Source organism: Plecotus auritus, assembly GCF_963455305.1.
Source record: "Plecotus auritus genome assembly, chromosome: 8".
In the NCBI taxonomy this organism is placed as follows: Eukaryota; Metazoa; Chordata; class Mammalia; order Chiroptera; family Vespertilionidae; genus Plecotus; species Plecotus auritus.
In genome coordinates this window covers 90,544,813-90,570,361 of record NC_137782.1, presented here as the reverse complement: position 1 = coordinate 90,570,361, position 25,549 = coordinate 90,544,813, and the positions used below count along the sequence as shown (strand labels likewise).

The window sequence follows — 25,549 nt, the reverse complement described above, 5'->3', positions numbered from 1 at the left end:
CTGCCCAAATGGGTGTAAAGGCTTTTTGTTTGTTGGTAATTCTGGATGACCCAGGAGTTCGGGCTACCAGCTCCGCCCCTGGCCTGGGCACACCTTGCGAGGGAGGGGGAGGCGGCGGCGGCGAGGCGCAGGCCTGGGTCTGCGCCTGCGCGCTGCCCTCGTGGCCCCCTCCCCGCGTACCTGTCACTGGAACCGCCGGGCGTTCGCGGTTCCACGGTTGGCCGGATGGCGGGAGGGGGTGTGTGTGGGCGGTGAAAGGCGAGCGCGTGCGCGGGAATCTCCGGGGCGAGAACTGGGAGTGCGAGTGCTCGTCAGCTCGCGCCCCGGAGGCGGAGCCCGCGGCGGTGGGCGGGGCAGGGGCGCGCCTGCGGAGGTCACGTGCCCACGGGGCGGGGCCTCGGGGGGCGGCCGCGGCCGGTGTAGCCGGGGGCGGGGCGTATTCGAACGGCGGGGCCGAGGGAGGGCGCAACAGCTGCTCCCTGAGCACTTTCTGACCCAACAGTCCCGGTGCGCCGGACGCGCCTCGCCCCGGCGGCTCTAGGGACCCCCCCCCCGCGCCTGCACTGTCCCCTCGCGGACGAGTAGGGGGCGCCCGAGCCTTTGCCCCCCGTGCGCACCCCCACCCCGCTCACCTTAGCCCCGCGCCCGAGGTGAGCCCGGCCCCCAAATCCTCCGGGCGGGAGTGGGTTGGGGGTCGGGGACGCGGGGCGCTCTTTTTGGGGGGTCTTCAAGGCGCGAGGCCCCGTGAGGGATGGTTTCGCCCTTCGACCCGTGGCCCCCCGTCTGTTTTGGGGGGCCGGGGCCAGTGAGGAATCCGGGAGGTGTCCGCACAAAAGGCCGAGAGAAACTCCCCGTCGCCTCCCCTCCTCCTGCCTTCCCCGCCCCCTCCCCTCGCCCGCTCCCTCCTCATTCAAACCTCGGCTCGCTCGTGTGGTGTCAGTTCAGTCCCGGCCGCCGCCGAGCGAGGAAATGGCCGAGGAGCCGGAGCCGCAGGTAAAGGGGGCGCGCCCCCGCCCGCGCCGGGCCCCAGGGGGCGCCCCGCTTCGCCCTCCGGCGCCCCCCCGAGCCGCCCTCGAGTCTCCGTGCTCGTTATCTTGCCCCCTCCCCGGATGATCGCCCCGCCCGATCGCCCGTTCCCACTCGATTCCGTTCCTCTAGGGCGCCCCCTCCCCACCCGGCGAGAAGGTGTCGGGCGAGCCCCCGGTGTGTACAGACAGTGTTTTACCATCACACTCACTCTGGGAAATAGCCGAGATGGCTTGGGGGTGGGGGAGTCCCCCCCTCTCCGGGTCGGGAGCCGGGCCGGCCGGAGGGAGCCGGGGGCTGCGTACCGAGGGTGCGTGGGGGCTTCCCTGAAAAGTTGGATGGCTCCGCGGGGCGGGTCTCGCGGTTTGCCGACTCGGCCGTGGGGGGCAGAGGCCGGCGCGGGGTCCCCCACCGTGGCCCGGGAGGGGCCGGGCAACTTGGAAACGGCCAAAACAATGCGTCCTAACAGGCATCCCCCGCAAACAATGGCCGGGACCGTCCACACGGGCCCGGCGGAGGGCGCGTCTATAGGGGTCGGGGGAGGGGCCTGGCCTGGCCCCAGACCCCAACGCGCATCCCTGCGAGCCCCCCCTTCCCCCGGGCGCCCCAAATCAGTGCCCGGGAGTCCCGGTCTTCTGCCCATCTCTTGAGTAGGCGGTGCACAAGGCTGTGCTTCCTGGGTGTGAAATTAGGATTTTTATTTACCCCCTTAAATTTTAAAAATTTAAAAAAAACAACAACCTAAAAATAACCCATAAACGCTTAAAGAATGTCTTTATAACTCAATTCTAGTGGCAGACCCAAAGCCAGCTGGAAGCAGAACTAGGAACTCCAAAGGGCAGGAGGGATTGAAATGTTAGCCTAAAAGTGTTTTTTTTTTTTTTTTTTTAAAAGGGAAGTTTCTGCCAGCAGGCGCTGAGTGGCGAAACCGCGCAGTTTCAGATGTAGAGCCCTCTTCCCTCTTGATTTGGCCCCAAAATGCTAGCGGCACGGGATGAGGGGGGTGGTGAGGAGAGAGGAGGCGCTGCTGGGGGCCCGGGAGGCTGGATTTGGGGCGGCCTGGTTGGTCCTGCGCCGGCCGGCTGGGCGAGAGGTGGTCTGCGGGGGGCTGAGGCCGGTACCTGCGCGCCGGGATCACAGCCATTCAGGTCCTGGGTGGGACCCCACATTTTAGGATTCGGGGTAGGGCCACCGAGGACGGGAAGCCGCATTCCTGGGCGGATGGGGTGGGCGGGCGGGGAGTTTTTCCGCAAGGAAAGAGCCACCAGTGGCCACTTCGGGACCCCAGTAGCCTGTTCCCATTTGGAGCAGCAGAAACTTTTTTCCCCCACCTCTAAGAAAAGGATAGTCATTTCAGAGTTTAAGGCTTTGGTGTGTTGCTGTCCTTTGAAATCTTTTTTGCCTCAGTTTATCTCTTGAGTCAGCTTATGGGGCTTGAAGCGTTGAACATTCCTAAACCTGTATTAAATAAATGGCGGTTGTAGTGGTCCTATGGGCAGTTTGGGGCCCTGTATTACTGACCACGGTGCACACCATAGCTAGCTGGTTTCCTGGTTTTCTAGATCGTTTTCAACCATTAAACTGTATGTTTTAAGAAGCCTCGGTCCGATTCAGTTCAGGTTGATTCAATTATGTCTTCATCGCTTTTGAGTTGGTTGAATGAGTTGACATGAGATTAAGCTCAACAAAAGAAAGGCAGGGCAACAACAGCTGCAGGCCGGGCCTGGTCACTAGGTAGGGGTCTTAGGAGGCCTTTTACCTTCTCTTCTGTGTGTCCAGGAGTTCATAAACATGTTTTTACTGTACTTTCCCCGTGGAATAGATGGACTGCCTTAATGTCAATAGACGAAAGTACTAAATTTTATAATATATGGAGAATGAGTTAGATCTAGGGTTTCTAATAGGTTTAGTGTCTGTAGTGACAAGTGCAGAGCAATAACCTAATTGCTTTTTGTCTGAAAAATATAACAATCAAACCACTAGTTTGTGCTTGCTTAGTTAATATGTGCTGAGAACTTTTAAGGTGTGTCCTTAATGGTAGATGGCTTTTTCTGAGAAGTCATGTTTATTTTAGATACTGTTTTGTTCAGTATTCCAAAGACTGTAGTAGTATGTTTGTGTTTTTTAATCCTGGTGTTTTAATTGAAGTCACCTCTTCCCCCCCATTGCTGCCATATTTAATGTTATGTAAGTATTAAGTTATAAAGACAGTGCCTTACTTAAAAGCTCAGAAGTCAAATTTATTATTTATTTGGCTCATTTGTTAGAATAGGGTTTAATAATCTGATCGTTTGGAATTTTAGTTATTTGGTGTGAGGAGGAAGCCTGTGCCTTCAGCTCTGCACATTGATTTGCATGCCGGAGGAGGAAGTAGGGGGAAGATTACGACTTTTCTAGGTGGACACATATTTTAGTGTCCCACTTCTTTCAATCCTTTTATCTTAACACCTTCTACCACTTTGCTGTTTGACTTTTGCCTTTTTTTTGTGTGTGTGTTTTTTTTAAGAAATAACTTGTGAGAAGTTTAGCAGTTGTCTTGGGTTCATATTATTCCTTTTACTTCTTAATAAAAAAAAAAAAAGGGAACTAATACACCACTGAAATAAAGCTTGTAAAATATTTCCCCCCTTCAGCCTGAAGAATCTATTTAGATAACAGCGTAACCCCCCTCCCTTCTCTAGGTAATAGGGGAGGAAGGAGGAGGAGTGAAGGTTTTGGCTTTGCCTTTACTTTTAAGGTTTAAGGTGGAGGTGGATTTGCATTCTCTTTGTAAGTAAGCCTCCATTTTTGGCAGTGGAACTTTTGGGAGGAATAGCAGCCCTGTCGTCCTTTTAAAGAGGAAATCTGAAAGTAAGACTTAATCAAGTCACTTACAAACTGATGAAATACTCAGGAATATAATGGCCTGGCAAGGACAGTCTCTTTATCTCATTTCAGATAAATGCTCATCACTTTTTTCCATGTAACAGTATTTATGATGAAATGGCATGTTCTTGTCACAGCAGGGCTGCCTTTTCCCAACTCCAGAGCACTTAATTCTGAGCCGCTTGATGAGAGCCTCAGGGGTCCCGAAAGATGTGTTTTCCCACTTTATAGAATTACATTCTTTTCTCTCCATTGTCATGAACAGCGATATTGGCTGATAAGGACTTTGGAGTAGTTTTAATGACTCTTGACTGCCTACAATCTACTACTTATAAAAAATAGATATGCTTTTATCTGACTGAGGACTGTGATGGGCCTTCTCTCATGTTTTACAAGAAGCTTTGTTTCCACTTGCTCAAAAAAATTTCAGTTCAAGGTGTTTAGTATGGCTTGTATGTTATGGGTTTTGAGGTTGCTGTATATGACTTGTCTTAAATGGTTTAGTCCTAATTTCCTGCTTCAGTCAAATTCTGTAGCAGAATGGTTAATAGGTGAACAGTGGCTAGGTATTTTCTTTTCTTTCTTTTTTTTTTTTTTTAGTGGCTAGGTATTTTCAAGTCTTATGAGTAAAAATACGAGACAGTTCTATATATTGATGAGCATGCCAATAGAATAAAACAAATGTAATGAGACTTTAAATTAAATGACTAAATTGGGATAGCTAGAATAGTTTTCACATTACTGAGGTGTTACAAAATAAAAACCTGGAAGGTATTTACAGTCCAGGCATTAAAGGAATCCCAATCATATCAAATGCTCTAAATAGTGAAGGTTTTGGTCCTAGCGTATGAATTAAACCCAGGACAGTAGGAAGAGTGGTTTTGTCCACTCATCTCCAGATGTGGGGGAGGGGTGTTGACTAGTTTAAATGCACGTGGAAGACCGAATTACACAAAGACAGCAGGAAATTTCTTAAATTTGGGTGAGGGAAGCTTGATCATTGTAACTTAATGGCCTCATTTTGGGTGCAGCAGAACAACTTTACTGAAATGCTGGCTTAAGAATAAGGTGATTTGGCTTGTTTTTCTGCAACCAGTACTACAGTTAGGCACATGTGCAGTGGTATGTGGGGCAAAGGATTTTGAAGTGAGACCAGGAGGGCAGATAGGAATCTGACTTTGAGGAAGTGGGAGGACAGGGACCATCCTTTCTTAAAATCTGCAGCTCTGATAAGCAAGCTCAATTCTTGTTATAAATCTATCTTCCAGATAAATAGAAGGGCAGCCCCTGCCAGTGTCTGCTGCCTCTAATTGTCCCTTTATGCCTAACATTGGGACCCTCCCGAAAAAGGGCATTTGAACACTTGCTGGCTGCCAGTTCTTCACATCCCCATTACTTCCTGCCCTGGGTAACAGCAAAGCTAAGTTACTGGAAATTTGGGGCCAGTTTGGTAATTTTATGATAAAGTTGAGAAATAAAATTACTAAACCTGAAAAGACAGCTGAGCAAGTTGTATGAGAGAATGAGTTTAATTCCTTAGGCTGTGTTCTTAAGCTTTACCAAAGTTGTTTCTGACCTACACATGCCTCCACTTCCCAGGGAAGAGCTCCCCAGGAGTCAGGAGGCTGGCTTTTTTGTGGGCTCTTGTGTTTTGTGTATAGGTGTTCCTTATTTTCTAGTGTCAGAAAGCCTTTTGAATTTAAAATCATTCAAAATTTATAGTGATATGGCCTGGAGATTGAGAGCCCAGATATGTTTTGTTCTTGAATCAGCATTAGGAGAAATACTTGTGTGTTTTTTTCCTACCCTGTATCAAATCTGGGTAACTTCAAAAACAGTTCACTTACACCAGAAGTGTTTTTATTCTTAATCAGTGGATAAGTGTTGTTCATATATGAATCCACTGAACACTGACTGTATGTATTAATTGATAAGAGACTTTTCCCCCCTTAATTTTGAAAGCAAACAGGTGATTTAAAAGGGCCAACTTACAACTTTTAGTATTTGCTCTCTACAAAGACAGGGAGGGCAGTATTTATATGTCTGTAAAGAACCACCTCATGCCTTAAAAGGCATTGACTGCCATGTTTATGTTTAATCTGAAGTTAGTTAAGTTTGGTACAATTAAAAACACTCACTTGGGCCTTGTAGGAAAAGAGGTGTAGGGGTGTAGAGTAGTGGTATGATATAATGCTTAAAGTTATTTGTATATCTGTTTATATACAAATATATACATATGTGTGTGTACCTGTATGCATTCACTTGTTTTCTTTGTAGAGTTAAAGAATACAGGTAAAGATAGAACAATTTGCTTTTTCTCCCTCCTTCTCTTTGGTGCAGTATTCTAAAATCTTTTCAAAATGTTAAGATAGAACGGGTTAAGTCATAATAAGAACTCACTGATAGTAATGCTTAATCTTGCTTAATTAAAATTCTTCTTTTATCCATTTCCCTTATAGTTCTCTTTCAGGATAAGATGAAAAAATTTAAAGCCAGTTTACAGACCACAGTATCTGTAGTACTGATAATACTGAAACTAAAACTAATACACGTTGCTCTAAGCTCACATTAATATCCTTTAACTGACTTAATTGATTTGGAATGAAGCAGGCAGAGTTTTTTTATTTTTTCCTGAGGCAGAGTTTTTAATCATGACATTCAAATATGCTAATGTGATTACATTTTATAGTACTACTGTGGTTTCTAATCCTATGTAGAACTAACTGGGCACTTACATACAATTTCAAGAAAATGAGACTATATCCTGTAGAATCTTCCCAAACTCTGCCTTTGAACAATCATCTGGTTTTGAATAGTTTAGGTTGGGATGTTGAATATCAACTTTGAGTATTTTAATCTTTTTCTGTCACTTAACGTTTAAACATCTTTCCACAACTATTTTAGGAAAGTTGGGGGCTGACCATTTAGCCTCCTGGGCGTGACCTTGGTGATTTCCTTGAAATAGTGCTAAAGGATTTCAAGTTATAGGTTTTGATTACTACTGTAGATTACTATGTAGAGTTATTTTCACTAGTCAGATTAAGAAAAAATAGTATGTGTAAAATATGGAAGGGAAACTTCTATAAGAATTGTAAGTTTCCTAACCAGATCTTGGAGATAATTTTACAGTTTAAAGGTACAAATGAATTGGTCAGTGACTAGCAGTTTAGGTTGTATATTTTAATGATCATTTAATTGGGCTCTTAACTGGGAGGGGGGATAGTAGATTTACTGGTTACTTCACATTGCGTGGCTCTAAATAGAATTTTTATGTGTTTTGGACAGTTTTTGAGGACCATGAATACCTTATTGCTCCATACTATGGTAATGAGTAGTCCACATCAAGAAATGTAAGATACCTCTTATGAAGGATAATCTGGTTGCTTCCACACATAAAGAACAATATTTAAAGTTACAGAAATTGTCAGTGTGGTGGCATTTACTTCTGATTTGTTGTGCTTAAGCTCAAATTATTGTGCTTTTCATTAAGCACTGTATAATGTGTAATATTTGCTGATTTCTAGATCTACAGGGAGTGGCAGAATTCACAGTAGCTTTACTCACATTGAATATCTTAAAAAACAAAACAAAACAGAAGACATGACAAAAAACATCAGACTTCTATTTCAGGCAATTATAGCAATAGGGTTCCTACTTTTTTAGAAAGATGGTGTTGTGGTAAATTTAAAGAAAATCTACCAAGGTAATCACAATATAAATAAAACCCTAGTGTTCTCTCAGAATGTAAGGTTAAACTGAAGAACTTCTTGCCTTTGGTGCCTTGGGTATATATGGCTGAGGGTTAAGTGCTATTTATGTGAGTAAAGGTTCTAGGGAAAGTTTTTAAACATTGAAAACCATTTTTGCAAAGTGCCTTTTAGTAGCTTAGTGTGTTTGGAATGCTCCCTTTTCTGCCACTAAAAGCATTTAGACTGTAAGTGTTGGGTTAGAATGCCGCCCCCCCCCCTCATTCCCCCCCCCCCCCCCCCCCCCCGTGCTTTGTCAAGAGAGACAATTGACATTATCAATAGTCCTCGTTCTGTGGCTTGTGTGCTTCACATGAGAGCGCTGAAGGTCTGGGAAGGCTGTGTGCACTCCCCCAATTCAGTTGGAAATGGTGGTTGGTTATTAACAGTAATTAGGTTAGAATGTCTATTTCTCCTAAGTTCTGTATTTATTAGAAAGTCTTCATTATTACAATCACTCTAAATACTTTTGTTTAGTAGATTGGTTTTAAGTAGATACTGATTTATAATTTAAGGAAATGTTTTGTCTATATATAATTTCTACGCAGGAGTCAGGGCATTTGCTATTAGGTTTCTAAGCATGGCCCACATTTTTGTTTCAGTGGGTCTGTGAGTTGAGTGGTTGTAAACCAAAGTGATTGTTGCTTGTGCTGGTCAACTTTATGGTATGGTTACATGATTTTTCTTTTTATTACCCTCTTGAAATTGCAGAGAATGGTAATTAACTAGATGGCAGTGTGGAAGTTGCGATGAACATTCAAGTTAAATTCAATATTAGGTATGGCTGGTGACTGAGGCCAGAGATTCATATACTGACTGTACTGACTATGTAGTGCTGTTCATTTATTCACCAGGAGTTTATTGAGGGCCTAACTCTGCCTGGGACCCCTTCTATAGGCGCCCACTGGAGGCAGCGGGGGTGTGTGTGTGGGAGGGGGTGGGGGTGAGGGAAACAAGGCGACAAGGTCTCTGCTCCTAGGCTTTGGGCTCTTTAAGGGATGGCCCAGGGTTTTCATATCTTGTGGGTGAGTAGCAAGGATTTCAATGACCCAGGGTCATCTAGTGCCTGGGACAGTAAGGCAAGTTATGACTTCAGAGTCTACCTCAGAAGCTTCCCTGGAAGAAGAGCTTCAGTTTTCCTGGGAGGGTGGTCTTCTCCCTGCCACCCTAGAGGACTCCCTGGCCTGTGCCATCTTCCCCTCATCTTCAGGCCTCCGCCCTGTTCACGACTCTTCCCTCTCCCCAGGCAGAAAGGAAAGTGCTTTTTCCTAAGATTTTAACACTGCCTCCTTTACCAATCCTTTCGGTCTTCCGTTAGGCTGATGATAACTTAACCCAGATATTTAACATTTCAGAGATAAAAATGGAACCTAAACCGTCTTTCCAAGCTGCTTTCCCAGCCTTTGCCTGGTGGGAAGTCACAGGGATACCCCACCTCATGTTTCTAATACAGAAACTGGGTGTAGGTTGTGTCTTTTGGGGAAAGATTATTTTTAGAAAAGTGGAATTCCCCAAAACTTAAAAAATGTCACAGACTAGTGAATTTTCTTTAAAAAAGAAAAGTTAATAATGTTGAGGTTTGACGTGGGGGCTAACTTTGATTTCTGCCAAATTAGGACATTAAAAAAAAAAAACACCTCTACTATGTGCCAATGCATCCTTCGTTTTTTTTTGTTTTTTTTTTTTTAAAGTTATTTTGGCACCAAAAACTAGAAAAGAGCTCAAATAGAGAGCAGTCTTTATTCAAATTGAAATGAATATGAACTCCTTGAGTTGTTTTTCTTTTTCTCACTTAGCTGTTGGCCAGTGAAAACAGTGTTGTCAGGGTTTGGTAACTGCTTTTCTAGAATACGTGCTGTTAATTTCGTCAGTTAAAATATTACCTGGGATGCTGGCAGTCAGTAAATATTTGTTGAATGATAAATGCCTGTATAGAAACCTAAATGATCAGTCATGTATTCAAATAACATTTAATATTTTGATTAGTATAGGCATTAAGTATCCTTTTGACTATATCTATCCATAAATATAGGCCTGTCCCCCAGAACTATAGAATTTTGGAACTATGAGGTGATCTGTAATTTATCCATTTGCATTAAGCAGATACGTTTGAGATAATGTAGTGACCACTTTAAGGTTGTGACTCAGGCAGGACTAGAATTCAGGTTTCCGGAGTCTTCTATTATATCCTTCCAAGTTGGTAGTCAGCCCATGGGTTGACCCTCTATTGTGATGGCAACAAAAGACTAAGAAATTAACACAGAATACTTCAGTGCGTTCTTTCTTTACTCTGATCTTTGATCTACAGTCTTATTTGGAAAAGTTTAAAGTTTAGTTTTTTTCAAAATGAAGATAACAAGGAATATGAGCAGTTTCTCTTTGATGAGTGTGAAGAAATGTTTCCTCGTCTTTGAGCTTGCTCTTTGAGGAAGTGGAGAGAAGGAAAGTAAACTTTTTTTTCTTTAACGTTGCCTGTGGTGGGAGTAGTTTGCATGCCCTTTTTGTTTTCTTCGGTAGAATTAACTGACTTCAGTTAAAGTAGTTGGGATTATTTAAAAACGGTTCTTATGCTTGCCGTAAAGGTGGAGGGTTTTGGCTGTAGAGGTTAATTCTTCTCCAAGAGTGAAAACTTCTAAATCAGCCTGCAGAGCTAAATGCAGTCACAGCACCCCCCCCCCCACCCCCAACGCCAGCCTGTGCACATGTGAAAGGTGGATAAAAATGAAAGGACCCATTTTTGATTTCAAGGCTAAGGCATGCTGAACCAGCTATGTTGAGGGTCTTATTTTAAACATGTACATTCACAAAGTAGCGTTGTATTTCCTTCTTTATTGCTTGGACAGGAAGCCTTCCCTGATGCTTGTTGAAGGTAGAGAGTTGTCAAAAGCAAACTGGGATTGGGCAGTGGATTGGGGTGTACAGTTTCCAGAGAACCAGAATTTCTCATGGTTCCCTTGGCCAAGATGAACCACCATCTTGAGGTGTTCTGCATTTCTTGAGGGGAATTTTAGGAAAGGTCCCTATTTTGTGTGTTTGACCTGTGTAATCCCCTAGTGTGCTTTCAGGCATGTGTGTTTCTTGTCTGTTCTTTTGTATATAAGACAGTTTGAAGCTCTGGCTTTTAAAATATTACCTTACTTTGTCATCTTATTCTTATAGTTTCTAGATTTGTAGAGGCTATTTATAAATATACAGATGTACAGTTCAGTGACATTTTAGATGTATTTATCTGAATTGGACAGTTTCTATCCTGAAACTGCACAGTGTGGATTTAAACCATTAAAGCACCATGTTTTAAGTTTCCTAACTGGATGGAATTCTAGTGATGTGATAGGTGTGCTGATTGGACAAATGAAATCGTTATTTAATCAACAAGCTTGTTTAACAGGCTGGCACTGTGTTAAGTTGTGCCTTCTCTGCTACATGGAAAAGGTCCCCGTGACCACGCACCCAGCCCTCTGGGCCGTAGCTAATGCTTTCTGTTTTTCCCTCTCTAGGTTTTGGAAATCTTGTCTCCAGATTGCTGGAATTGACTTGCTCAACTGACTCACTCTCAGTGGAGACAAAGAGAAGTAATGCTTTGTGCTGACTCATATTTGAATCAAAGCATCGCGGAAAGAACCAGTGATACTCTGTCACTGAGCTTCCTAAGACTTCTGAAGATAAGAAGTTAGAGGAATATACATTTTCTTTTGAACTTTTATAACAAATATTTGCTCTAGTTTTGAAGCCCAGGACTGCTGGGGGTGTGAGTGACAAGTATTACAAGTGGCCTTATTCCAAGTCCAGAAATTCCTCAGCCAGATTCTTATTTTATACATAGTCCTAAAGTGACAGGAAACATGCCAACTCAATCCCTCTTAGTGTATATGGATGGACCGGAAGTTATTGGCAATTCTCTTGGCAGCCAGATGGAGCTAGATGATACCATGTCAGTAAAAGGGACCACCGCTGTTCCTTTCAGAGCCACTCAAGAGAAGAGCATCATCCAAATCGAAGGCTACACGCCCTTGGACTGCATGTTCTGCAGTCAGACCTTCACCCACTCTGAAGACCTCAATAAGCACGTGCTGCTGCAGCACCGGCCCATCCTCTGTGAGCCCGCAGTTCTGCGTGTGGAAGCAGAGTATCTCAGTCCTCTAGATAAAGGTCAGGTGCAAACAGACCCCCCCAAGGACAAGAGTGGCAAAGAAAATGAAGACTTGAGCTGTGAAGTTTGTGGGCAGACATTCAGAGCCGCGTTTGAGGTTGAGATCCACATGAAGACACACAAGGACTCTTTCACCTACGGGTGTCACGTGTGCGGACGGAGGTTCAAGGAGCCCTGGTTTCTGAAGAACCACATGCGAACACACAATGGCAAGTCGGGGGCCAAGAGCAAGTTGCAGCAGGGCTTGGAAAGCCCGGTCACCATCAACGAGGTTGTCCAGCACCAGGCTGCGGAGAGCATCTCCTCTCCTTACAAGATCTGCATGGTTTGTGGCTTCCTATTTCCAAATATAGAAAGTCTAATTGATCACAGGAAGATGCACACCAAAGACACGGCTTCCGGTGGCAGCAGTCCCCAGGCAGACTCTCAGCAGACGGGAATGCCAGCCCCTAGAGAGGAGTTCCTGCAGTTCTTAAACCTCAGACCCAAAGCTCACCCTGAAACTACGAAGCAGCCCACCAGATGGATACCTCAGCTCGACCCGTTCACCACCTACCAGGCCTGGCAGCTGGCCACCAAGGGCAAAGTTGCTGTCTGCCGGGAGGTGAAGGAGCAGCCCGGGCAGGAAGGGAGCACCGACAACGATGATTCAGACAAAGAAGAGCTTGGAGAAATCTGGAACGGGAGTAAAAGCCATCCTGAAGGTTCTGGAAAGTCCAGGTCCAATAAGAGCGGTTGTACAGGCCTAGCACAAGATAAGGAGAAGCCTAGACACGCCAACGGTGAAGTGCCTTCTGGGGATGTGGACCCCAAGTTGTCCAGTAAGAGTGAGAAGCCCACGCATTGCTCTGAGTGTGGCAAGGTGTTCAGAACCTACCACCAGCTGGTCCTGCACTCGAGAGTCCACAAGAAGGACCGGAGGACAGACGCTGAGTCGCCAACCATGTCTGTGGACGGCCGGCAGCCGAGGACGTGTTCTCCAGACCTAGCCGGCACCCTTGATGAAAACGGAGCCACAGATCGAGAAGGAGGCTCTGAAGATGGATCCGAGGACGGACTTCCCGAAGGCCTCCATCTGGGTAAGCTGCGTGCTGGGAGCGGCCCTCTGCAGGGCACGGGCAGCTCAGGGTCTGGGCAGCTCAGGGTCCGGCGTGTTGGAGTCCAGGCTGTTGGGATACCACCCTGTCGAAAGTCACTTAACCTCCTCTGGGTTGAGTTAAAAGGCCCCTCTATCAAGGTTTCTTCATGTTCTGAAAGTTCTGGGATTTTATATTTTGCTAATAAAGGACACACGTTATTTTACCTTGTGCATCAGCCTAAAGAGATGCTTCCTAAGTGGGGTGGTTTTTGCCCCAGAGCAGCGGTCGCCAACCTTTTGGACCTCACGGACCACCAGTGGTTCGAGGACCATGGGTTGGCGACCGCTGCTCCGAAGGTCTCCTTGAGCCAGCGGTCGCCAACCTTTCGGACCTCATGGGCCACCTGTTGGCGACTGCTGCCCCAGAGGACATCTCGCAGTGTCTTGGAGACATTTTTGGTTGGCACAACTGTGTGGGGGTGTGTGCTGCTGGCACCCAGTGGGTGGAGGCCAGGTATGCTGCTAAACATCCCCCAATGCACAGACGGCTCCACAACAGAGAAAGATCCTCCCAAACTCAGTAGCACAGGGTTGAGACCCTGGCTTTTTGCTTAAGTTTTTTTTTGGCATTCCTGATCTTATCTATAAAAATAAGTTACCTTTATGCGGTAAACGCCCCTATCTGCCAAGGCCCAGCTCTCATATGTTTATTGCAAGTGGATTTCCAGTGGTGAGAAGGCACTAGGAATGATGGGTAACCAGAATGAGAATACTGCTGTTAGAGACACCACTTGGTGTGCCTGTTATCCTGTCCTTTGTGTCTGGGGGTAGTGTTCATTAAGTTAGCTCAGAAATAAATGTGTCTAAAATACAGGGCATATGAACAACCAAAGGTGTTTTCAAGCAATCTCATTTGCTCTGCCAAGTTTCTACTGTGCTAATGACATTTATTATGGGAACCGGAAGCTGCTATTGAAGGCTGGTTAACATGTTGCTGGAGTCCCAGTGGACGCTAGCCAGGGCAGAGGACTCCACCTGTGCGGAGCCTTGCCCACCCTCTCCTCACCCAGAGCTTCTCATCCATTTGATCATATTTTGCTTGAATAAAGAATTCTGCTGCTTGAAAACAGTTTTAAAACCCAGCAAGTGGATGATGAGAACATGAGTTAGTTTTAGAGAAACTTTATCATTTAGAAAAGTGTTTTCAGTTAAAACAAAACAAATGCTGCCTTTTGTTGTAACTTGACTGGATGTCTGTAAGAGGTCTGCGCGTGAGACCCAAGATGAGTTTGACCAGATAACACATTGGACTCGCCATCCTCTTTTAAGCCTGTGCTTGGTTCTTTTTCTGATCACGTGATGGATGAGAGAGCTGTGGTTTTCATGTCAGATATTTAGACTGCTTTGAGTTTCCTGGGACGCAGGAAACCTGGTACTTAGAGAGCTACCATCTTCAGTTTCAGAAGTCCAGAAAATACATTATGGTGTCTTAGTGACATCATAAAAAACTTTAAACCCAGCCCTCTAGTCTTCTATGTGGTATCTTTCAGAGTCAGTTCTGTTCAGGGCCATGTTGGGAAATAATGAGGCTCCAGAGATGCCCCAGTGCTCCAAGAGAAATGAAATGGCCAGTCCATGTTTTGCCAGCAGGTGGGGTGGGCAGAAGAACCTGGTGGAATGGCAGTCTGTGTGGCTAAGTGGTTGAGCATCGACCCATGAACGAGGAGGTCACAGTTCAATTCCCAATCAGGGCATGGGTTGTGGGCTCCATCCTCAGTAGAGGGCGTGTAGGAGGCAGCAAATCAAGGATTCTCTCTCAATTGATGTTTCTATCTGTCTCTCCCTCTCCTTCTTTTCTCTGAAATAAATAAAAACGTATTTAAAAGTTTTAATTAAAAAAAATAAGCACCTGGTGGAAAACTTGGGCTTGGTCATTGGGCAACTAGAATACCCATTATACCTGGGAGCGCCAAGACCCGGGTTTAGTCTGGTTCTGCCACTGCATTGTTTTGTGACTGATTATGTATTGCTTAACCTTTCTTTGCCCTGATTTCCGTTTGCGAAATTGGTTCATCGAAATTTTCCTTGTCTTTCACCTCTCAAGGATGATTTCAGTAGCTTGCCTATAAAAAGTTCAGTCCTTAAAGGACAGCACTGTAAAATCAAAGGTGATGCTAAAAAGAGCAGGAACCAGGTAGCTGTGGACATTTCATGTCCTTTCTGTTAGAACAAAGGCATTGCCTAACTTTTTGGATCTGATGCAACATACCATAAATCCTGACACATAGTTGGAAGTAGGAAATTGCGATTAAGGTACCAACCCAGCGACAAACTCGGCTAGTTGAGTGTGATTGTAAGGAGAGCTGGGTGTTCTGTATGCAGGGAATTGTTTCTCCTAGATTTATGAGGCTGAGGCAAAAGTAGGCTTGCAGTTGTATGTGACAGACTTTATTAATTACTGTATTTTCCATTTGAACAACTGTAAACCTACTTTTGCCCTGCCCTATATTCTGATGATGTCTTCTGGTCTAGATTGAGTTTACTATAATTTATTATCAACCTGGCTTTCTTTAGATTTATTTTTTTGGTTTTAATATGAGAGGAACAGAGAGGAGAGAGAGAGAAACATCAGTGATGAGAGAGAATCATTGATCAGCTGCCTCCTGCACGCCCCGCATTGGGGATTGAGCCCACAACCTGGGCTTGTGCCCTGACTGGGAATCAAACTGTGACCTCCTGGTTCACAAGTCGACATTAACTACTGAGCCACACTGGCTGGGCATAGATTTACTTTTAAGAAGATCCAAAAGCGAAGTAAATAATTCATTACAAGTTTTGTTCTAGCTTTTATAAGTGGGTTTAATAATAGTTCCTGTGATTACTTTTTAAGTCCTTTGGCACCTTTTTTTAGATCCAGGGTTGTCTCTGCCATGTTAGCACATGTAGAGGTGTTCAGAGGTTAAGCAGTGGACACATTTTCCTCAGGGGAACTTGGGGTGACAGAGTGTACAGTCCTGTTGTCTGTATTGTACCTGGAGGCTGACTGAGGGCTGGCTTGTAAGCTGCTTTTTAAAATCTGAGCTATAAATAATCGAGAATGTGAAATGTGGAAGGAGCCAGGGGAGAGAGAAGCCTTTTAGTTGAAAATAAGTTTTTCAAGGCAAAATGACCAGTTTAGTTATGCTAAATTTTAATAGCTGTCCCACTCATCATATTGTAATGTTCATAAGATGAGCTCTACAATAAGAGGATGTTGAGCTAAAACTTAACCATTTTTTTGGGGAGCGGGTATTTTTACTGCAGTATATAACTAATTGTCTTTTGGAGGGCTGGCATGATGTTTTAACGATCCTTTAATTATGTGTCCCCAGTTGACCTTTGCTCTGTTGCCTGTAAGATACACTGTCCCGATCATCCTGTCCAGATTGAAGTGTAAAGTTTAACGCATTGTAATTGAGGACAGGTTTGATTTGTCACCTAGATTGAGGCCATGTGTGTGCTGTGGACAATACAGTCTGCTTTCCAGAACTTGCTAAGTGTTGACAAACTTTCCTAGGTGGTTGCTGGTGCCAAACCTTTTCTTTTCTGTGAAGATTAAGTTGTGCTTGCTACCCTCTAGTGGTAACTTGCCCAATCTTAAGATAAAAGTCTATTTTCCCCGGTGGTTGGGAAAATTGGTGATTTATATTGGCTCAGTTTTCTAAATTAGACTTGCTCTGAAGAAGCTGGTTGTTCCAGCCGTTTGTGTAGGTCCGGCTCCAGCTGGCCAGATCCTCCTCGTTCCGCCACGTGGAGAGTGCTGTCTGCACATCTGGCTGTCAGTGAACTTTCCCTCATTAGCAAATGGAAAATTCAGTCTTTTTAAAAAATATATATTTTTATTGATTTCAGAGAGGGAGAGAGAGATAGAAACATCATCGATGAGAGAGAATCATTGATCGGCAGCCTCCTGCACATCCCACCCTGGGATCGGAGAGCTTGCAACCCGGGCGTGTGCCCCGACCAGGAATCGAACTGTGACTTCTTGGTTCGTAGGTTGATGCTCAACCACTGAGTCACCCCAGCTGGGCAGAAAACTCAGTCTTTAACAGCAAGCTGCTGCAGCCCAAAAACCCACCCCAAACAAACAAAAAAACTAAACACGTGCATGATATAAAACTGCAGACAACCTCAAAACATTTGGTGTGTTTTTAGCCTTTATGGTTTACTGAACACTAATATAAAAGTTATTGTATGCTTTTGAAAAATGTTTCCATCAAGAAAATTTCAGTCAACTCGCCTTATTGATATACTTGAGCTGCCTTTTTACACATTTTTGTTTCTGCTTTAAGATAAAAATGACGATGGAGGCAAAATAAAGCATCTGACATCCTCAAGAGAATGTAGTTATTGTGGAAAGTTTTTCCGTTCAAATTATTACCTCAATATTCATCTCAGAACGCATACAGGTAAGGAACTTTTTAGATTTTTTAAAAGGATGTATTAGTCAAAAGAATTATGAGGTGTTTTGTGTCTGATTTTTGTTGTTGTTCAGATAATATGGTAGGTCCTTGGACTAGTTTAAGAATAAATGTGTAGCGTGCAGGTTGCAGCTGTCATTTTAATACTTTCAGTATCATTGTAACTTGAACTATTGTTCCTATTTTGAAATTAGTTTCCTGTTTAGTTTCTGATTACCTTATTCTCTCATTTTCAAACCTCTTTCATGTGTTTTTTAAAAATTTTATTTATTGATTGCTTTTAGAGAGAGAGAAACATTGATTTGTTATTTCACTTATTTATGTATTCTTTTACTTTTAAATTGAATTTGTTGGGGTGACATTGGTTAATAAAATTATAGGTTTCAAGTATACAATTCTACCACACATCACCTGTATATTGTATATTTAACATCCCAAGTCAAGTCTCCTTCCATCACCACTTACTCCCCCTTTACCTTCTACCCCCCCCTTGCCTCTAGCAATCACCTTACTATTGATTGACATTGGTTGATTCTTGTATGTGCCCTGACTGGGGGATGGAAACTTGAAACCTTGGCAAAGTTATCAGGATAATGCTCTAACCAGTTGAGCTACCCAGCCAGGGTCTTTAATGTATTTTAAGGCCACAGTTTCTTAGTTTAGAATGAAACGGGAATATATTTTACAGATTTTTCTTTAGATTGTGGAAGCAGCTGTAACAATGGGTAGAAAGCTGCGTGTACTTGAATTTCATCTCTTCCTCTCACTAGCTATGCAACTTTGGTCAAGTGATTGAAACTTTCTGCGCCCCCGTTTTCTGAGCTGTAAAGGATAATAATATTCACTTTCATAGGGCTATTATGAAGGTTAAAGAAGTATAAAATGTTGCTATTTTATTTTTAAAATTAAGACGTATTCACATGTTCAAATACTCAGTATAGTAAGTGTGATAAAGCAAACACCTCGTGAGGACTCCTGGATATGAAGATTAGTAGATGGAGAGGGAAAAGGAAAGAGCCCTGTATTTTGTGTGAGATTCTTCAAGTTTCTAAAGATCTCTTTTGATTTTTTCATAAACTTCTGTAATACAGTAGTGTTTCTTGTTTTAGGTGAAAAACCATACAAATGTGAATTTTGTGACTATGCTGCAGCCCAGAAGACCTCTCTACGGTATCACTTGGAGAGACACCACAAAGATAAGCAGGTCGATGTGGCCGCTGAGGTCAAGAGCGAAGGGAAAAACCAGGAGCCCGAAGATGCACTACTCATTGCCGACAGTGCGCAAACCAAAAATTTGAAAAGATTTTTCGATGGTGCCAAAGATGTGAAAGGCAGCCCACCTGCCAAGCAACCTAAGGGGATGGGCCCTGCCTTTCAGAATGTCCTGGGCAGCGCTGTCCTCTCGCCAGTCCACAAAGATACTCAGGATTTCAATAAAAATGCAACTGAAGGTAGTGCTGATCAGATAGGCAGACACTCTGCCTCTGCTTATTTGGACATGTTAAAGAAGAGACCAGCGCCCGAAGCTCAGGCCATCAACCTTGCTCGCAGAGCAGAAGTGGCTGCTCCGCCTCATCCTCACCCAGACGCCACTGCCGCCCGCAAGGCCGAGGTCAGCCTCAAAGAGAAGGCAGAGGTGGCAGCAGACAGCAGAGTGAAGCCCAGCATGGACTGTCAAGAGAAACCTTTAAATTTATCCCTCGGGGCGCTTCACAGTTGCCCGGCAATTTCTTTGAGCAAGAGTTTAATCCCAAGTATCACCTGCCCATTTTGTACCTTCAAGACCTTTTATCCAGAAGTTTTAATGATGCATCAGAGACTGGAGCATAAATACAATCCCGACGGTCACAAAAACTGTAGAAACAAGTCTTGGCTTAGAAACAGACGCACTGGCTGCCCACCAGCTCTACTGGGAAAAGACGTGCCTCCCTTGTCCGGTTTCCCCAAGCCCAAGCCCAAGCCCAAGCCCGCCTTCCTGGCCCAGTCTAAGACCCTGCCGTCAGAGAAGGGGAAGCCGGGCCCCGCGGGGCCAAGCAAGGCCCCTCTGGCCTCAGGGATCGACTCTAGCACTTTAGCCCCCAGTAACCTGAAGTCGCACAGGCCACAGCCCAGTGTTGGGGTGCAGGGGACTCCGGCCGCCAGGCAGCAGCCCTCGGAGATGTTTTCTAAAAGCGGAGTTTCTCCTGCCCTGGAGAAGACGAAGAGGCCAGAGACGAAGTTCAAAGCCCCGGTGGTCTCTGTGTCCCAGCCCTCGATGAGCAGCAGCACCAGCAATGGCTCGGCCGACTTCTCGGCCAAGCACGACAGCCTGTGGGTGCCCCCGGGAAGAGACTACTTCTGTGGCCGCAGCGCAAGTGTTGCCAGCCCGGAGCTCGGAGAGCCACTTCCCAAGCGGCCGAAAGCTGGGCCCGTGGTCCTAGATGCAGAGCAGCCCGGGCCCCACTACCGAAGGGTCCTCGACCTGCCCAAGTACCCGGTGGTCCGCGGCATCACATCGCTGCTGCCCCAGGAGTACGCGTGCCCGCCACCAACGGTGCTGCCCACCAAACCACGGTTCCTGGCATCAGGCGAGATCGACTCCGCCAACGTGCTGACCTTACATAAGCCCTATGGCGGGCCTGGGTCACTCTACACGTGTGCCCCTGCGGGCCCCGCGGCTGGCGCGGCGCTGGAAGGTACTGCCCGGCCCGGTTCAGCTGAGCATTCTTGTGGGGGTTCCTCATGGGGACAGAACGTGGAGGGGAGGTGTCTGACAGCGAGACGTGTTCTTAGGTTTGGCAATGGTTTTTGGTCTCCAAAGCTCACCCTCCAGGGTTCGGTCTTATTCCTGAGTTTTGACTTTCTCTTGCTAATTTAATCTTTCTACCTTGTGGGGGTGATAATCAAAAAGGCTATTGAGGATCCCTGACCTGACCCTCTCCTGCTCTGAAATCTCAGGTGCCATTTAGCCCCGGTCACCTCCTCCCATCAGGTCTTCTCCTCCCACAGATGTGATGTGCCTAGCACTCATGCCCAACCTACCCTGGGATTTGAGATTTGGGGAACTTCTGCCCACATCTTACCACCCCTCCTAGGCTGTCAGCTCCTTTAGAGCAGAACACGCATCTTGGAGAACTTGAATTGCCTGCAGCCCTCACGTGCCCCCACAACGGAGTCCAGGGGTAGGGAGTAAATACTACCTGACAACCTTGACCTGTCAGGAGCAGATCCTGTGCGAACGGCTGGTTAAAAATCTTTTGAGCAGTTTTGATGTCAGGACTAATAGAATTATACTGCCTACTTAGTCCTTGGAAAATACTAAGAGAATTTCAAAAGTGCCATTACTTCCCCAAAATATGTCAGTTGTGTTAGCTTGTAGATAACTCGCACTCTCCCCATGGGAGTGTGTTCAAAGCCTCTGCTTCCTCATGGCAGCATTTCCCAGGGGTGTCTGCCTGTGAAAGGGCAGATGAGCATGTCCTGGGCCTTTCCCACTCCGCAGACTGGGTTAAACCATCTCACCCTCCTGCGGAATGTAAGCTCTGCTGGTCTGCGCTGCCTCCCAAGGGCCAACCCCCCCCTCAGTGCTTATTAATGTCAGGTTATGGATTGTGTATGGTGACAGTACTCCATCAGGGATAGCTTGATGTGAATTGATCTCTAATTAAAAAACAATTGCTTTCAACACTCCAGTGATTTAAAAAGTTGCGATGAGATATCCCCCGCTCTCCCCCGCACTTAAAAAGGACAAGAGTCAAAACTTTGTCTTTACTTGATGAGAAAATACCATGTTGCAAGTAAAGTCCTTTTTTAAATGAGTGTTTTTTCTCTTCCACAGTTTTGGCTCATGGTGCATTTAGATTTCAAGTATATTATGCTGCCTTTTTTCTTTTGGCTTTTTAGGTCTTTATATAACAGCCAGGATTTTGAGAATTTTAGCTTTAGTGACCTAAAATCCTGTGGTAACACATGTCTTCCTGGCACTTAAGACGAGTGGACTGGTGAGCTCCGACCACATTATCAGAGTTAGGAATTTAGAAACTTGACCTCTGACAGCCCACCCACAGCTTACCTCATCACTTAAATGAAATTCTAAATGCCCTTTTCACTTCTTTTCCAATCAGGAAAAAGGCCTGTGTCGTATCAACACTTATCTAGCAGCATGCTTCAAAAGAGAAACTATGAGAATTTTACTGGGAATGCACATTATCGGCCAAATGACAAAAAAACTTGATTTCCTATTTTGGGGAAGAAAGGTGAGCATATATATAATGTATTGATTTTGTTTAATTGAAAATAAGCCATCTAGCTTAGCCAATATAATAGAAAGTAAAATTGCTTTTCGTTTTCATTTTTAGGTGTTTTATTAAAACTTAGAGTGCTCAGGAAAGAAATAGTAAGATAGCAACTGAAAGTTAGTAAGCAGTTACTTTGTGGTAGGCATTGAATGTTTTATAAACACGGTTTTATTTCATCCTTCTTCCAGCAGGTGGCGGTAGGTCAGGCATCAGCAGATTGTGTTCTCTGCTTGTTTTGTCAGTACAGTTTTATTGGCACCTGGCCATGATACTGTCTGTGGCTGCAGAGTTGGGTAGTTGTGAGAGGAACAGATTATTACTGACAGATTACCTGCACTGTGCACTATAGCCTATCAGTAACAGTACAGGCTGGCTGTTCTGTCTGTCCAGCACTGGCCTTTTCCTGCAACCTCTGGACTTTTAGAGAAGAGGGGGAGAAGGGAGAAGGGGAGGGAGGGAGGGAGAGAGAAGAGAGGGAGAAACAACTGATGTGAGAAAGAAACATTGGTTGCCTCCAGTATGCACACCAACCAACTGGGACTGATCCTGCAACTGGGCATGTGCCCTGATAGGGAATCAAACCAGTATCCTTTCGGCACATGCTGGGAGGATGTTCAACCAGCTGAGCCACAGTGACCAGGGCCTTGCACCCTCTTATCAAACAACCTTTCTGATACTTCAGGACCAGCTCACATACCATTTCTGCAAATGTTTGCAGAGAGCCAGGGCTTCTTTCCCATGTGTGTTGCCTCTGCCTGTGTGGTTCATGCCCATTTCTGCCTGTCTTACCTAGCTAGATGTCTGACTCCCACCACTAGCTGAGCTCCAGAGGAGAGTCCTTCATCCAGCGCCTAGCCCATTGCCGGGAATGTCATTGATAACTAGATAGATGTTGAACAAATAACGTTACAAATATTTTATGCACTTTCTTGTGGACGGAGGTTTTTCTGAGTCACTTGTTTGTTAACGACTCCTGGTCCATACATTTTCCTCTCAAAATGGTAGAAACTTGCAGTTTGTTGGAGTGGCAACTGGCTTTGCAGACTGAATTCACAGATGTGAATTCTGAGTCTTGGTTCAATCCTCTTCGCTGAATCAGTTAAATAAATACCAATGACCGTGGAAGTTGTGTGCTTTATCTGTCTATTTGTCTGTCTCTCGCTACTTCCACTGCAGAATTCAAGCTCCAATGAACACGCAGGGCTCGAGCTCTGTGGTTCTGTTCCTTTGGTGCACTTAGGGTTCTTTTTTAAAACTGCCTTCCATTTTATTGTAATCACTCTTTCCACCTTTGTTTCCCTTAGGTCTTGATGGATGTGTGCTCCATGAAGTTGAGTCAGTTCATCCTTCGAGAAAGTGAGCGGTGAAAGCTACTGAAATAAGCTGTGACTGTACTGTACATACGCGCAAGGAACACTACGTGCTGCAAAGGGGTTCTGTTAACTTTTGTACCAAATAGCAATAAAGACTTTAGTTGGAACAGTTGAGTTGTATACAAATGGAGATGGGAAATCTCTATTTTGTCCCTGAATATTTTTTTTTTTTTAAGAATTGACCAAATAAGCAGAGTTTTTGCATACTTGAGCGCTGCTGAAAAGAATCATTTGGGCTGGGGGAGGGTGGGGAGAAAGTATATAATGCTTGCACCTCAGGTAAAATCTGTACATATATAAGTTGTACCTGCTTGTTTCAATACCCTGTGTATCCTTTTCCTCATGTAGCTCCTCACTCTGAGCAGTTCTGCTATTTGTGCTCTTTCATTTAAGATGTACGTTTTAAAAATTTTTCTTGATGATTTGTATTATGTTAAATTGTCCGCAGTCTGTTGTCTTAAAATTTGTTAATGGAAGTATTGACCCTCTGAATATTGCTGCGTATGTCGAGGTCAGCTACTCTGATTTGGTGCCCTTTTATCACAAATGTCACGGTGTCGCCAAGGAGAAGCCGCTCCATGGTCCCCTCTGGGGAGTGGGTGTCTGCAGGGCAGCGCTTCCTCTCAGAGCAGCCAGCTGCCAACACACGCACTAAAGTGTATGTGGAGCTACTCAAATTAGTCTCCTCTCAAATGAATCATTTTTGTTGGAAAATTCAGTTTTTTAAGGTGTTTGCTTAAATTAGTACCTAAAAAATTAAATGCTAAATTATACATGATACAGATATTGGAAGTAATTTTCAAGGAAATTAAAGTTTTGGGGAAATTTTTAGGTTTGTATTGGAAGTCGGTGCGTCTGCATTGGGATCAACAGTGGGCATATTCAGACACGTTGGTTCTGAATAAGAACTTCTGGCCCGAGCCTTCTGGTAACCGGGGAAGAAGTGGCCTGTTTCTAGACTTCGGTTGTCTTCCCATTTTTGGTTTTAAAGCAACAGCGTTTTCTCAGGACACATGCAATTTGGGTTTTAAAGAGAATAGAGCCACCAGTTGGCCGACTGGATGTTTTAAACTTCCGTCCCCTTAATTTGCAGTTTGTAGCTGAGTTCTCCAGCAGTCCCTGGGTTTATACCATAAAACATTTTACTAAGAAAACTGTTTGAAAAATAATTTTGCACTGTTAATGTTTCTTGTCTTAAGGGTAAAGTCCTAAAAGAATCTTGATTTTTTTTTTGGTTTGTTTTGTTTCATTATGCAACATGAATGAGAAGTCTTAACTCCCATATGACAGGGAGACCGGCCTGAGATCAGTCTGCTGGCCTTGCAGCAAAGTGCTTCGTATCAGGAAAGCATACACTATTAACCCCTTTTCCTGTTCACAAGCTGAGCCATATGTACATAATATAGATTTTTGTTTCCATAGTTTTGCACTTTTATAGCCTATTTTTGAAGATTAACACATTTGCGAAGATGATTGACTTGATCATTGCTAATCTGATGAGTGTTACAGAAAGCTTGCTCTGACTATAAGTGTAAATCTTAAAGGGGGATACATCATAGTAGAGGGCTGAAACTTAAACCTGTATTTTAAAAAAATCACCAAATCTATGTGAAAACAAGTCAGTTCGTGTTATGCTGAAATTATGGGGGTTTTCATATTTCTCCTTCCTAACCACATTTCTAAAAGTATAAAAATACCAGTTTTTTTTTCTTTTTCACAGCCCTTGTATTCCAAAATAGGTTGTTATATTTTGTGTCCATCAGTATTAACTATTGGGATACTACTGGTTTTGTATGTTTTTTTTCCTTTGGGACAACAGTACATATAATAGAGGTACAATCTGTTGGATTTTTGTTTATGTATTTATTTCATTCCAGTTTGATTTAATTGTTGATACTTAAGTTGTCAAACAGTAGATGTTACTTGTTTTATTTATGATATATTTCAGCTTAAAGTTATGTTATTATATGTGGATGTAAATATAGATTTGGTGTTTTGCAGTCTTGGTTTCTGGTCTTTATTGTGTTCCGGTTTCCGACTTTGTTTCATTTAACTACTTATAAACACAATTTTAAACATAACGATAGTAGATTAGTATGACTACCCTTGTCCTGAGCAGCATTTTGTGGCTTTCTGTGCCTCCCCGCCCATCTCCCCCCAGCTTTCTAAAGCAAATCTCAGACCTGATTTTAACTTATCTCTAAAACATAGCGCTTTTTATGATCACGTGGCTGAATGGCCAGGATTCCTCGAGCCTCCTGCCATCTCACAGCTTGTAGGTTCAGTCATGGTCCAAACAAGATAACCTCTCCAGTTTAGCTGGTCTGACCCCCCTGGGCGACATTTTCATCGAAGAAAGGTCCTGGGTCCTATGCATTCTTGTTTGGGTGTGGATTCCTCTAACCTGTTTGTCCAGCCTCTGTATCCTATAATCGGGTAACTACAGCTAGAGGTTTAAGGTAGGTTGGAGCTCAGATTTGGGGGGAGGGGCTATGGACTTACATGGCATCACCACTGGACACAAAACACCGGGGCTTTCCAACCTGTAGTGATAAGTTGGACTGGTGGGTTCAG

General features: G+C 44.5%; 1 protein-coding gene across 1 annotated transcript; it reads left to right on the top strand.

Annotated features, from left to right (window-relative positions):
• Positions 1-481: 481 nt before the first annotated feature.
• On the top strand, positions 482-24,978 carry ZNF217 (zinc finger protein 217). Its single transcript, XM_080685692.1, has 6 exons — positions 482-650; positions 11,135-12,866; positions 17,197-17,313; positions 18,435-20,000; positions 21,429-21,560; positions 22,907-24,978. Exons 2-5 carry the CDS (start codon positions 11,480-11,482, stop codon positions 21,536-21,538), a joined length of 3,180 nt encoding a protein of 1,059 aa, XP_080541818.1. The 5' UTR covers positions 482-650; positions 11,135-11,479; the 3' UTR covers positions 21,539-21,560; positions 22,907-24,978.
• Positions 24,979-25,549: the final 571 nt, after the last annotated feature.